Below are 13992 nucleotides of genomic sequence, written 5' to 3' on the forward strand. Positions count from 1 at the left end.
GGCTCCTCCTGTGGTTTCTCCATTCTCACTTCTTCCTCACAGTCCTGCTGCACAAAAGACAAGGATTCCCTTCACCCTCCCTGAGCCTTAATTCCTATGGCACATGGTTCCCAGTTGATTAAAACCTCCAGGGTATCAAACAAAGGGACAATTTAAGATATTTTTTATTTAACAATCTCACCTCTTCCATTCCCTGACCACTGGCAAAGGATGCATCCTTTCTGTGGGAGAATACCCTAAAAGCAAAGCAAAGACAGTGCCCAGAACAAAGATCAAGCTAGCAGCACCTCCTTATTTCCTACAGGTGACAAGCTCGTGGCAAGCCTCTGTGCCTTATCTTCCACTCTACCAGAAACAGAATTCATAAGTGAGATTGTCTCCAGGATGCATGTCAACATATTTATTTGAATGAAAAAATGAAGTCTGATTTTTTTCAGATTGAGTCTGCTCCATAAATTGAATGAGATAAATATGCAGCTCTGTGTGTGTGTGTGTGTGAGTGTGTGTAAGATGAATTTCTTATTTAAAAGACTCGGTATTAGCAAGGTATGTTAAAATTAACAATATTTTTCTTTTCTGAACCCTTTCAGAGTATATTGGGTTAAACAAAGCACTTTAATGTGAAAAAGTGCCGGATGCAATCAGTAGTTATCCATAAGTGATAATAGAGACTTTTTGATATACCTTTTAGCAACTGAGAAACTTGAATGAGTGCAATGACCAAGAATAAATTTCCCTAGGTAGTTAGGTCCTCCATTCTTTGCATTCAGCTAAATTGATAGAGGATCTAATTAAATTGTCAGCTGATAGATCATTAAAAATAATTTTTGATGATAGATTATCATATGATTTTGGCATATAACTGGGAAGGGGTTCAAAGAATCTAGTCTCACTGCCATGACAAAACTCCTTCTATTCCCATCCTATTTCTCTGGTGCATCTACAAGAAAGGAAAAATAGCAATGGAATTGAAGCTAAACAAATGTCTCATTCTAACAATAAGTAATGTTTATGCATGGACAGAGGAGTCAGCATAAAAGAAATCCTTCCCCTGTCATTAAAAGATGCATTTTCAACAGAATGGAGATTCCTCAAAAAATTAAAAATAGAACTCCCATATGATCCAGTAATTCCACTACTAGGTATTTACCCAAATAATACAAAAACACTAATTCAAAAAGATCTATGCAGCCTACGTTTATTGCAGCGTTATTTATTTACAGAAGCTGAATTATGCAAGCAGCCCATCGACTAATGAATGGATAAAGATGATGTGGCATATATAGACAGTGGAATAGTACTCAGCCATAAAAAAGAACGAAATCTTGCTTTTGCAACAACATGGACGGAGCTAGACTGTATTATGCTAAGCGAAATAAGTCAGTCAGAGAAAGACAAATGCCAAATGACTTCATTCATATGTGGAATGAGAGAAACAAAACAAACGAACAAAGGAAAAAAAGAGAGACAAACCACAAAACAGACTCTTAAGTAGAGAGAACAAAAGGATGGTTACCAGAGGGGAGGTGAGTAGGGGGATGGGTGAAACAGGTGATAGGGATGACGGCACATTTATCATGTGGGCACTGAGTAATATAGAGAATTGTCAAATCACTATATTGTGTGCCTGAAACTAATACAACACTGTATATTAACTGTACTGAAATTAAAATAAAAAGATGCATTAAAAACTATTTTAATGGATAATCTAGAAATTTTTTTAACACTTGGAGCTTATGATCACAGGAGATTTTTAAAGTAACTTTAATATATACACATATTTTTATTGCAGAGTATGATAAGCATAAAAATACATTAGGATGAAAATCTCTGGGGGAATTGGAATGAAAATGCAGATTCAAGGAGAAATAGGAACAATATAAGATTTCTGTTGGTAAAGAAGAGCTCGTTAGGTATTTTTTAAACAGCTGATGGCGAGTATCAAATTGCTATGCTATTTATATGTCATTGGATACATTTAAAAGAGTAATGTTACAGTTTTGTAACTGGCAGATTTTCAATATGCAGACATTGCACCCTTTGGGATGACTACTGAAATTTGTGAGGCAAATATTTAGCTGTTGATGCACTCATGCTGCCTCTCAGACTTGGCCTAGCCCTTCTCCTTAGTTTAAGAATCTTCCTGTCCTGGCCAGGATAGCATGGGCATGGAGGGTCTAGGACTGGGGTGGCCTGGCCAAGTACAGGGCCCAGGAGGGGGCACACAGTGACAGTTGGGGAATCACAGCTTTCCCGTGCTGTCCTGACCCCACCAGTCTCCAAAAGCCAAGCAGAGGAAAGTCCCACACCTTCCTTTAGGGACTGTGTCCTCTGAGCTGAGGACAGCAACAGGCTGTGGCCATACAGACAAAGGATCCCCCAGACTTTTAGGCCACAAACCCCTCTTGAGTCCTCTGCCCTAATTAGCGATGCTTGGCTTCTTATAGGAAAGTGAGTGGAGGGGCCTGGGCTGCACACCACCTGCCTACCACCCACTTCACAGCTCACCCTTCTCCCCGGAAAGCCTTGGGTAAGCACTTTGTAGAGAGAGAGGACCAAAGCCCCCAAAACAGAAGAGAACCACCTATATAAATAGCAAGGCCATCATGAAGGAACCAAAGTGTTTGGCAAAGGTAATCCAGGAAGACTGCCTAGAGGAAGTGAGATCTTGAAATGGCTTTTTAAAAAGATTTATTTATTCTAGAGACAGAGAGCACAAGTGGGAGGGGTAGAGGGAGGGAGAGAGAGAGAATCTCAAGCAGACTCCCCACTGAGCTAGGAGCCAGACACCAGTCTCTATTCCATGATCCTGAGATCAGGACCTGAGCTGAAACCAAGAGCCAGACACTCAACCGACTGCGCCACCCAGGCGCCCCTTGAAATGCCTTTTTAAAGGAGATTTGGAGGCTATTAAGCAACAATTCCAATGTTTATCGCCTCCCAGAATGTTCTCTCTGTGGTGAAGGGTTGTAACATTGAAATTGCCAAAGATCAGCTGGAGACAGACAAACTGAAGTCTGGGAGAGGGAAGTGAGAGGGGCAGAGTGGAAGGAGAGAAAAAAATTCCTATCACAAATGCAATAACACTGCCCTGCTTCATTTCATTACCAGAGCTGAACAGGCCTTATAAATGACGACATTATAAGCTGAAACGTGATCCCCTGGGAGAGAGTACGGGCTGCCTCAGTATTTGTAGATCTGCTCCCTGCCTGCCTTCCACAGGGATCTATGTGAGCTCTGAGAGCCAACAAGCAGGAACACCTTGCACTGAGACCAACAATGCTTTAGCTGTAAAGAGCACACCGCTGAGCCTGCTTGGGTTGCCCTGGCCTGGGGACCCAGCCACAGCTCAGTGGCCTGTCCAAGGGGCACAGCCAGGCCCACTCCTCAGTCCTTGGGTGAAGAGGGCACAGAGCAGTGGGCACCCACTGACTTTGCAACCCATGTGGCCAGTCCCTTCCAGGCACTCTTGGCTCCAGCCTAACTGGGTTGCCTGCCCTTGCCCCGTGCCTCCCTGCCCTGTGTTCTCCAGTCCAGGCCATGCCCCTCCCTTAAATGCCCTTGTTTGCATATCCTCTTGTCTACCTTCTACTAGTCCCACCTCTAGGGCTCCTTCTCCGAGAGGCTTCTCTGATTCCCCATCAACTGAACCAGCCCGTGAGCTAAGATCACCTTGTCATCCTCTGTGCAGCAGCCCCCAGAGCCCCTGACCTGCAGCTCTCTCATGAAATGGATCCCTGTCTACCTTGCATTATGGTTATGTATATGGTCTGATTTCCTCTCCCAGCCTAGGGCAAGAATTGTCAGCCCCTCTCACTTCAACTCCACGAACCTGAGCTGAGGACCTCCAGGGTGCCAGGTGGTGTACAGGGTGCATGCATGAGGGAGGGACACAGAACCCTGCAGCCAGGTGTTCATGCCCCAGGAGAGGACAAGCACAGCTCAGAGCAACCACCTGCCATGGCCAAGCTCAATGCTCTTTCTACAGCTTTAGCCCAGAAGGGGGCTGAGTTCCAGATGTTTGGAGATGATTTCTCTTTAGCCAAATGCAGACCAGCCTGTGATGGTCCAGGTAGCAGTGGTTGAAAGGCAGTCCAACAAATATTCAGTCACTGGGTATGGGCTTCTGGGGAACGGTTAGCACACCCTCGGTCATGGTACTTATTGATCTGGAGGCCCAGGAGGGACTCTGGAGCCAAGATTCCTCTGGGCCCTATAGCTGAGCACAGGGAGAACATTCAGCTCATATCCAGCAGGTGGTTCCTAACTTCCTGAGAAGCTAATGAAAGTTCTGGATGTTCTTCCCAGAAGTGCACAGACACATGCATGTACTCTTTGGCACACAGTTTTGGGGGATTCACCTACTCTTGAAAACCCCTCCATGGATCCCTGAATCAACCTTGATGTAAACATTGGTCCTTTGGTGTGGTTGCTATGGAACGATGGGCAAAACCTATATGCCCTCAGGGAAAGATGCTCAGAAAATACTGTTGAATGAATGATCTTGAATTTGACCAGGCTAAGACCCCTACTTATTTTCACTGATCACCATTTCTTGTACTATCAGGGAGGGCCAGAACCCTCTGCCGTCCAGTGTTCTGATGGAACAGGCAGACTTCTGCGTGGTGACATATGTGGGGTTCAGGAATGCTTCGCTCCTGAAAAGTATCTTTCTCCAACAAGCTCTGCCATGAACACAGCCAATAACACAGCATCCCTTTGAAGCAAGGGGTCAGAGTGGCTAGGTATATGGAACTCCTTTCCACCTTCTGGGAGGAGCCTGGGGTTGAAGACAGATTTGTAGAGCATCTCTTCCTTTTAGAAAGGGGCTCAGCAGACAAAGGTAAGGTGCATCATTCCTGCAGAGACTTTTCAACCTTGGCCTCTGCCTCCCAACTATCAAGAGACCTTGAGAACTACTATTTCAAAATCAAAACAGCCCCCATATGATCTGATAATCCAGAAAATACCCTGGAATATCTTTTGTGAGTAAATTAATAAGAACTGCCAAGAACACTCAGCCCCTGGAAAGTTTGGATTTATCCAAGCAGGAAAGATCTTTGCAGAAGAGGTGTGGAGGGAAGAGGATTTATTGGGTGCCTACTATGTGCTGGGTGTTTTCCACATATCTCATTTAATCCTCACAATATTGGGAGAAGAAAGTATCATTTTCCCCATTTACAAGTGAGGAAACAGGCAAGTGAGCCCAGAGTTACACAGTTAGTATGAACCCAGATGCAAACTCAGGCTGTCAGTTCTCAAAACCCATGAGATTCCCGCTATACAGTAAATAGATGGTGTTTTGTTTTGTTTCAGGACAGAATACAGCTCATTCCTGTGATCACTTCAACTCAGAAATAAGGGATAATCTGGAGAGACCAAGGTTGCCCTGAACTACATCAACTTTAAAATTTGGAGGAGGAGACAGAACCCCACTATTTCCCCTGGAAACTTCTGGGTTTGCTTCACAATCATGAGAACTAATCACTTTTCTTTTTCAACATATGTACCCTGTAGACCTTAGGATCCTTGTGAAATGCGAACATGGGAAGATCCTTCCCAATGGCCTAAATCCAAAGCTCCCAGAGGCTGGGCAGAAGCTATGACACACGACTTCACAAGATTCCAGGTTCTGGGACCCAGCAGAGCCCAAGAAGGCTGACCCCTGTTTCCAGGTGACTATGACCAGGGACTCACCTGTCCATATACTTCACTGTGCCAGAAGATGACTAACCTGGGAAAATACTCATTGTTGACCCCATTCATTATTTCAAAAAAATTTTGTTCTTTGTTGAAAGTTTCTTTGTTTATTTTACCTCCTTGGCATTTCCTGTTGTTTCTATGAACAAGCACACTCCTATAAATGTCATCCTCATCACCATCATCATTATCGTCATCGTGATCTTAGCCAACATCCAGGAGTTCATTTGCAGTCTGAAAAGGATTTTCTTACAAAACATAAATCATGATTATGTGCCATAACCAAGACTTCCTAAGAGTCAGTGTTGAGATAAAGGTCATTTTTTTCTTTGGTACTAAGCAACTTTGGGTGTGTTTATTAATTTTCATGCCGAGATTTTTCTCTTCTATCTCTCACAGATAACATTTATTTTCAACTAGATGGTTTTGAATAAATCACTGGCCCCATTAGACAGAGAAACAGGAACCAAACAGGGTATCTACATGCAAATAAACATTTTTGTGCACCGATATTTGCAAACTGATGACTTTTGAAGTCCAGTTTCTCAGACAAAAACCATTTGGATATCATTAAAGAAAAAAAAAAGCCTAAAACTTTTTCCCACTTAATAGAGGGCTCTGCAGAAAATATTTCTGGCACCTCAAGTTGTCTTGTTGTTAATCAACTATTATTATAGGGGTTTGCTCCAGAACAATGTTCTAAAAGCTCTTTATCTTGTTACATAAGCAGAATGGCATTCCAAAATCTCATTTTTAAAAGGCATTAGTCACCAGTATAACAAAACACATGCTCTGTACCCATAAAACTTAATGTTCAAATAAAAAATGCTTGTTTACATGCATTTTTATATGCCGGTCTATATTAAAGAGACCATGTTTTCCTTAGGTCAGTGGACACTCCCTCCTATTTCTCTGTCTAATGAGAAGCCAACCCATCTCCTTGTCATCGCCCTGGAGAGGAGGCAGAGATCCAACAGGGGAGGAGCGCATTCGGTAGTTATGACTTTGTGACTTGAAGCCGAACGGTAGCGCTGCCTCCCCCACTCCGCCGACCTAGTCTGGGATAAGAAATGCTTCTACAGGCTGGTCACTGTTGCAATGAGCTGCGGTCACTCAAACCCAACAGTTGTGGACCCTGCGAGAGGCTCCCTCCTCTCTTCATTAACAATAGAGAATCAGACATCAGAATCTTGTACTATAACAAGAACGATGACAAAAGTTGCAGTTTTTAAAAACATTTCATTTTTGGGGCGCCTGGGTGGCACAGCGGTTAAACATCTGCCTTCAGCTCAGGGCGTGATCCCGGTGTTGTGGGATCGAGCCCCACATCAGGCTCCTCTGCTATGAGCCTGCTTCTTCCTCTCCCACTCCCCCTGCTTGTGTTCCCTCTCTCGCTGGCTGTCTCTATCTCTGTCAAATAAATAAATAAATAAATAAATAAATAAATAAATAAAAAATAAAAAAATAAAAAAATAAAAAAAAACATTTCCTTTTTATTCTCAAGTCTAGAGGATCCGTCCATCAATATGACTTCTTGCTAAATTCATTAACCTTTGTTTCATCCAAAATAAGTGAATCCTATGAGGTAGGGTGATGGTTCACCATAAGCCACTATAACTCTATTTGATATCTTTAGGCTAAAATTTTTCCTTCAATCTAATTTGAATTTTTGAATTGAAGTTTATGGCCTAGCAGCATCTGATTTTTCTTTGTGTTACTTGGTTTGATATATTTCTTTTTAAAAATATTTTATTTATTTATTTATTTGAGAGAGAGAGAAAAAGAGAGAGCACACAATCAGGGAGATGGGGAGAGGCAGAGGGAGAAGCAGACTCCCTGCTGAGTGGGAAGCCCACCGTGGGGCTCTATCCTGGATTCCTGGGATCATGACCTGGGATCATGACCTGAGCCCCAGGCAGACGCTTAATGGACTGAGCCACCCGGGCACCCCGGGTTTGATGTATTTCTTACATGCATTCAGAATCACATAGCATAACATTGTAAATGTAACACCGTGTTATTTGTAGACTTCTCTTACGTGCTTCACAACCATGGGAGAGGGTATCACAGTTAAGGATGGAGTTTCTCATAGGTAATGTCCTCCTTTCTGGATCTATAAACAAAAATATGTGTTGTCTAAAGGAATATTTTATTCTAGTAAGAGGTTATTTATTCAATAGTAGGTGAATGATTTATTAGCCTTATTAATTAGACATCAAAGCCCTCCCAAATAAAAAAAGAAATAAACTTCATAGTAACAGAGAGAGACCAGGAAGACAGAGAAACATCCTGGAAACTATTTTGTGTGTGTGCAAAATAGGTAACTACTACAACTAATTCTTCCTTTTCCTCACCTGAAAGCCTTGCAAATTCTAGACAAACTACCTCTCTGTCAGAGTTCAGAAAGAGAAGGAAAAAACAAAACGAAGCTGACACCATTTTTTGCCTACGATGTCATTTGTTGTCTTCCAAAGCCCGTGGGTCCAATTTTGATGTCAGGGTGCGTAACTCCGAAGTGACAGGCCCAAATGTATTTGAAGAGGGAAATAACCTTTCAGCTCTGTGCAGTCATTTTCCCCATGAAGACAAATACAGCCCAGGCTGAAATCACTTAGTGTCAATCAAGGTAACCAGATCAGCTCGGCGTTAATAATGAATTTGGTCACGTGCCCCCACAGCGAGCAAGTGTGAGATAGCCAAGCACTTGTTCCATGTGACGCCCACCGGCTTCTATGTCAGGCCACAGTTCTCCTACCCAGCTGGGAAGCAACAGGGTAATTTAATCTGCCACCCACTCTAATTGCTAAACTGAGAGAATTATCAGCGTTGCCAAAAGGCTTTCAGAGCCCTGGGTCCAGGCTTGGTGGCCAGGATGCAAAACTGTGGCTGGGGTTCTCATTAGGGATGGACCCAGGTTTTGTAGGGTCTAAGGCTTACGCAACTTAGGGTCTCTCTTTAGGAAAAGAATACAAACTTATAAATACGAAATCAGAAGCAAGGCCTTGCAAAGGTCCCTTTTAAGTGAGAGGCCCTGAAGCTTATGCTTCATTGACATCAAGGTAAATCCTCCAGTTGTCATGGAGACTGAAAGAACACTGGCCTCCTGTCTGTGTCCTAGATTTTGGATTGACTGACTCCAAGGAAGTATATCTTCTCTACTTTTATGTGACCGTTGGCACTTTTCCATAATTACATACACGGAGATGAACTATATGCAATGCGATCATGGGTCATGGGCCATCCCTTTACCAGCCACCTCAAATGTAGGGTTCTGTTTCGGACAGACGCCGGTCACCAGTTGGTATGCCGTGGTTGTCCTCTATGATGCCAACTTTTAAAGGTTAAGGTATGTTCCCCAAATCCTTAGTTTCCCCTAAATAATCTACAATAAAACTTTTGAAGAGGACCACCACAAACTCAATCACTAGAGACAAAAATAATAGAATAATGGACTCAGGGGACACCTTGAAGCAGGCAGTTTTCAGGCAAACCAAAGATTGCCTGTCCTATTTAAGTATTTATAAACAAACTAAAAGCATTATTACCACAATAGGGAAAAATCAAATGGCATTTAATCTCTCAAATGCAATGTTGGTTCAACACTTCAAAATATTGTTAAGTTAATAGATTGGAAGAGAAAAATTTTATGATTATCTCAATGGAAGCAGAAAAATTATTTCATGAATCTTAATACTCATTCCCAAGAAACTTTTAGCAAGTTGGAAATAGGAGAAAATTTTCTTTTCTTGATAATGTCAACCAAAAACATTGAGCAAATATTATACCTAGTGATGAAATAAGAGAATTATTCCTATAGGTGTTAGGAACAAGATAAGGATCCCTATAGCTAGTTCACATTGACCTAGAAGTCCTGGCCAACTAAATGACAAGGAAAATAAATAAGGCATAAGGATCTGGAAGGAAGAAACAAAACTGTCAGTATTTGCAAACAACATAATTGTTTATCTAAAAAATCTAAGAGAAAAAAATAGAAATAAAAAAATAGAAAATCTAAGAGAATCTGAGGTAAATGGTCACAATTCACAGAGTTCAGTTAGGAGGACAAGCACAATGTTAACACACGAAAACAACAGCTTGAGTGTATCCTACAACTATTGCAAAATGTCACAAAAAAAGATCTTATTCACAAAAGCCATGAAACTACAAAATACCCAAGAATAAACAAACATGTTTAAGATCTAAATGAAAACATGATAAAATTTTACTGAAAGACATTAAAGAAAACCCAAACAAATGAAGAAAATGTTCCTGTATCTGGTTGGAAAGGCTTGGCATCTGAAGATGATTGTTCCCCCCAAATTAATCTATATATTCAGTGAAATCACCATCCAACTCCCAGTGGGATCTTCCAAAGAACTTACAGACTATTCTAAAATTCTTCTATAAGAGAAAACGTGAAAGGATACCCAAGGTAACTTTGAAAAAGAAGTTCTAAAAGAGAGAGCGTGCTATCGTAAATTTCTGAAGTAGTCCAATCAAGGGTAGGCTTGAAGATGAATAAGAAGGAACACTCAGGTACTCAGAGAGTACACAAATTGCATATCATTGCAATGACCTTTAAGGATAAGAGACTGCATCAAGTAGGAGGGCTTGGTGAGCACAGCTCCTTGGCTTACCTTAATCACACTCTGAGAGACAGTCTGAGTGCTGGTCATGGTGAACCAGCCAGAAAGAAACTGCCAGGTGATGGGGAGTCCCGAACAGTGTTTTCTGGAGCCCACAGTCCCCCAGCCACAATGCCTCAAAACTCCAGCATGGTCTTGCAAAGCCACTTTTGGTAAGCCACATTATCCAGACCTATTATCAGTTTCAGTTTCTTGCTATATTGCTATAATGCCATATTGCTGCACTGCACACAGATTAAATGATAATAACCAGGCATCAAACATGCCTGGTTGCCTTAAGACAATAAGGCTATGTGTGATGGTCATGTGGTTATTATCACTACTCATCCTACAGCCCACTATCCACTGGGCTACTTCAGAAATGTAAAAGAGCATGTGCTCTCTTTAAGGACCGCTTTTGCAAAATTTCAGGCAGGCATGTCATCTATCTACTGGGAAGAGCTGAGCAGGACAAGCCTGGCCATTGGCTATCAAAATATCAAAACATAAACCTGTGGGAAATAAAACATTGTAACATTGGTACAAAATAGCTCAATGGGACATAAAAGGGAATACAGAAACTGAGCCATGAATATATGGGAAGGTATTTTATGATAAATGTGGTATTTAAAATCAATAGGGAAAGACTATACTGACAATTCAAAAATGATATTGGAGCAATTTACTAACCATTTGGGAGAAATTAATTGATGCCGCTACTTTTTACTATTCAAAAATATAAGTTCCGGAAGGATTAAAGACCTAAACAATATACAAAACTAAAAAACCTTAGAAGAAAATCTTAGAGAATGTGACGTAGGGAAAGCCTCTGCAAAAACTATAGAGGAAAAAGTGATTAGATTTAATTTTGTCAAATTGTAAAATTCTGTCAACAGAAGTCATAAACATACCAAAAGAAAAGTGACAGATCATGAAAAGATATTTGTTATGTATGTAACAAAGGACTGGTATTAAAAATATATAAGGAATTCCTATAAGAAAAAGACAAATAGAGGCGCCTGGGTGGCTCAGTTGGTTAAGCGTCTGCCTTTGGCTCAGGTCATGATCCCAGGGTCCTGGGATCAAGCCCCATGTTGGGCACCCTGCTCAGTGGGGAGTCTGCTTCTCCCTCTCCCTCTGCTGCTCCCCTTGCTTGTGTGCGCTCTCTCTCTCTCTCTCAAATAAATAAATAAAATCTTAAAAAAGAAAAAGACAAATAGACCAACAGAAAAATGGGTGAAAGATATGAATTGGCAATTCATAAAAGACAAATTACAAGTCAATACTAAACACAAAAAAAATCGCCTTCACTGCTCACCAGTAGAGAATTAAACAATAGTGGGATACCATTTCCACTTTTTACTTTTGCTTTTGTTTTGCTATTCTGCTTGGTGCTCTCTGAGCTTTTTAGATCCATGGGTGATGTTTATAATTAATTTTGAAACTTTTCAGCCATTATTTCTTTAAATATTTCTTCTGTCTTTTCTCTCTTCTCTCTTTCTAAAATTGTAATTTATATGTATATTAGATATTTTGATATTGTCCTGCAGATTTTTACATGCTCTGTTTTTCTTTCTTTTTTCACTCATGTGTGTGTGCTTCCATTTGGGTAATTTCATACAAATAGATCTTCATATTCAATGATTCTTTTCTTGGTTGTATCAAGTTTACTAATGAACCCATTGAAGGCATTCTTCAACTCTTTTACTAGCACTTTCATTTCTAGCACTTTCATTTGATGCTTTCTTATTATTTCTATCTCTCTACTAAAATTACCCATCTGCTATTGTGCATTGTCCATCTGTTCCATTAGAACATTTAACATAGAAACCACAGATATTTTAAATTCTGTCTGATCAATCCAACATCTATGTTATATCTGAGTCTGACCCTGTTGATTGCTTTGTCTCTTGATAGTGTCTTTTCCCGTGCTTTTTTGTAAGTTTCATATATTTTTGTTGAAATCCAGTGATCTTGTATGCGACAGTGAAAACTGATGCAAATAGTTTTTAGGCCTGGAAATAAGCATGCCTTTCCCTCTGCTATGCCTGCGGGATATATATATTTGGAGTCTTTTCTGGTTCTGTACAATTCTAGGATTATTTGTTCCAGCTCTGTGAAAAATGTCTATGATATTTTGATAGGGATTACATTGAATGTGTGGATTGCTCTAGGTAGCATAGACATTTTAACAATATTTTTTCTTCCAATCCATGAGCATGGAATATTTTTCCATTTCTTGGTGTCTTCCTCAATTTCTTTCATAAGTGTTCTGTAGTTTTCAGAGTACAGATCATTTACCTCTTTGGTTAGATTTGTTCCTAGGTATCTTACGGTTTTTGGTGCAATTGCAAATGGGATTGATTCCTTAATTTCTCTTTCTTCTGTTTCATTGTTAGTGTACAGAAATGCAACTGATTTCAGAAAAGACCCTGAATAGCCAGAGGAATGTTGAAAAAGAAAACCAAAGCCGGTGGCATCACAATGCCAGACTTCAAGCTGTATTACAAAGCTGTAATCATTAAGACAGTATGGTACTGGCACAAAAACAGACACATAGGTCAATGGAACAGAATAGAGGACCCAGAAATGGACCCTCAACTCTACGGTCAACTAATCTTCGACAAAGCAGGAAAGAATATCCAATGGAAAAAAGACAGTCTCTTCATCAAATGGTGTTGGGAAAAGTGACAGCCACTTGTAGAAGAATGAAACTGGACCATTTTCTTATACCATACACAAAGATAAATCAAAATGGATGAAAGACCTAAATGTGAGACAGGAATCCATCAAAATCCTAGAGGAGAACACAGGCAGCAACGTCTTCAACCTTGGCCCAGCAACTTCTTGCTAGACCATCTCCAAAGGCAAGGGAAACAAAGGCAAAAATGAACTACTGGGACTTCATCAAGATAAAAAGCTTTTGCACAGCAAAAGACACAGTCAGCAAAACTAAAAGGCAACCTATGGAATGGGAGAAGATATTTGCAAGTGACATACCAGATAAAGGACTAGTATCCAAGATCTATAAAAAACTTATCTAACTCAACACCCTCAAAACAAATAATACAGTCAAGAAATGGGCAAAAGACATGAACAGACATTTCTCCAAAGAAGACACACAAATGGCCAACAGACACATGAAAAAATGCTCCACATCACTTGTCAGCCGGGAAATACAAATCAAAACCACAATGAGATACCACCTACACCGGTCAGAATGGCTAAAATTAACAAGATAGGAGACAACAAATGTTGGCAAGGATGCGGAGAAAGGGAAACACTCTTACACTGTTGGTGGAAATGCAAGCTGGTATAGCCATTCAAGAAAACAATATGGAGGTTCCTCAAGAAGTTAAAAATAGAGCTACCCTATAATCCAGTAGTTGCACTACTAGGTATTTACCCCAAAGATACAAATGAGGTGATCTGAAGGGGCACCTGCACCCTAATGTTTATAGCAGCAATGTCCACAATAGCCAAACTATGGAAAGAGCCCAGATGTCCACTAACAGATGATTGGATAAAGAAGATGTGGTACACACACACACACACACACACACACACACACACACACACGACTATTACTTACCCATGAAAAAGGATGAATTTTTACCATTTACATCAACATGGATGGAATGGGAGTATATCATGCTGAGCGAAATAA

At 40.7% G+C, this 13992-nt stretch overlaps 1 protein-coding gene across 1 annotated transcript in view; it reads right to left on the reverse strand.

The window, feature by feature from the left end:
• LOC123785892 (uncharacterized) overlaps positions 1-13992 on the reverse strand; it is a 191587-nt gene that overhangs the window by 40083 nt on the left and 137512 nt on the right. Inside the window, exon 6 of the mRNA XM_087863366.1 lies at positions 5817-7813. Coding sequence (XP_087719492.1) covers positions 5817-5960 — 144 coding nt within the window. The 5' untranslated portion in view covers positions 5961-7813. The remainder of the gene's footprint in view (positions 1-5816; positions 7814-13992) is intronic.

This window comes from Ursus americanus, chromosome 7 (genome assembly GCF_024610735.1).
Source record: "Ursus americanus isolate L20-20 chromosome 7, mUrsAme1.1.p, whole genome shotgun sequence".
Taxonomy (NCBI): Eukaryota; Metazoa; Chordata; class Mammalia; order Carnivora; family Ursidae; genus Ursus; species Ursus americanus.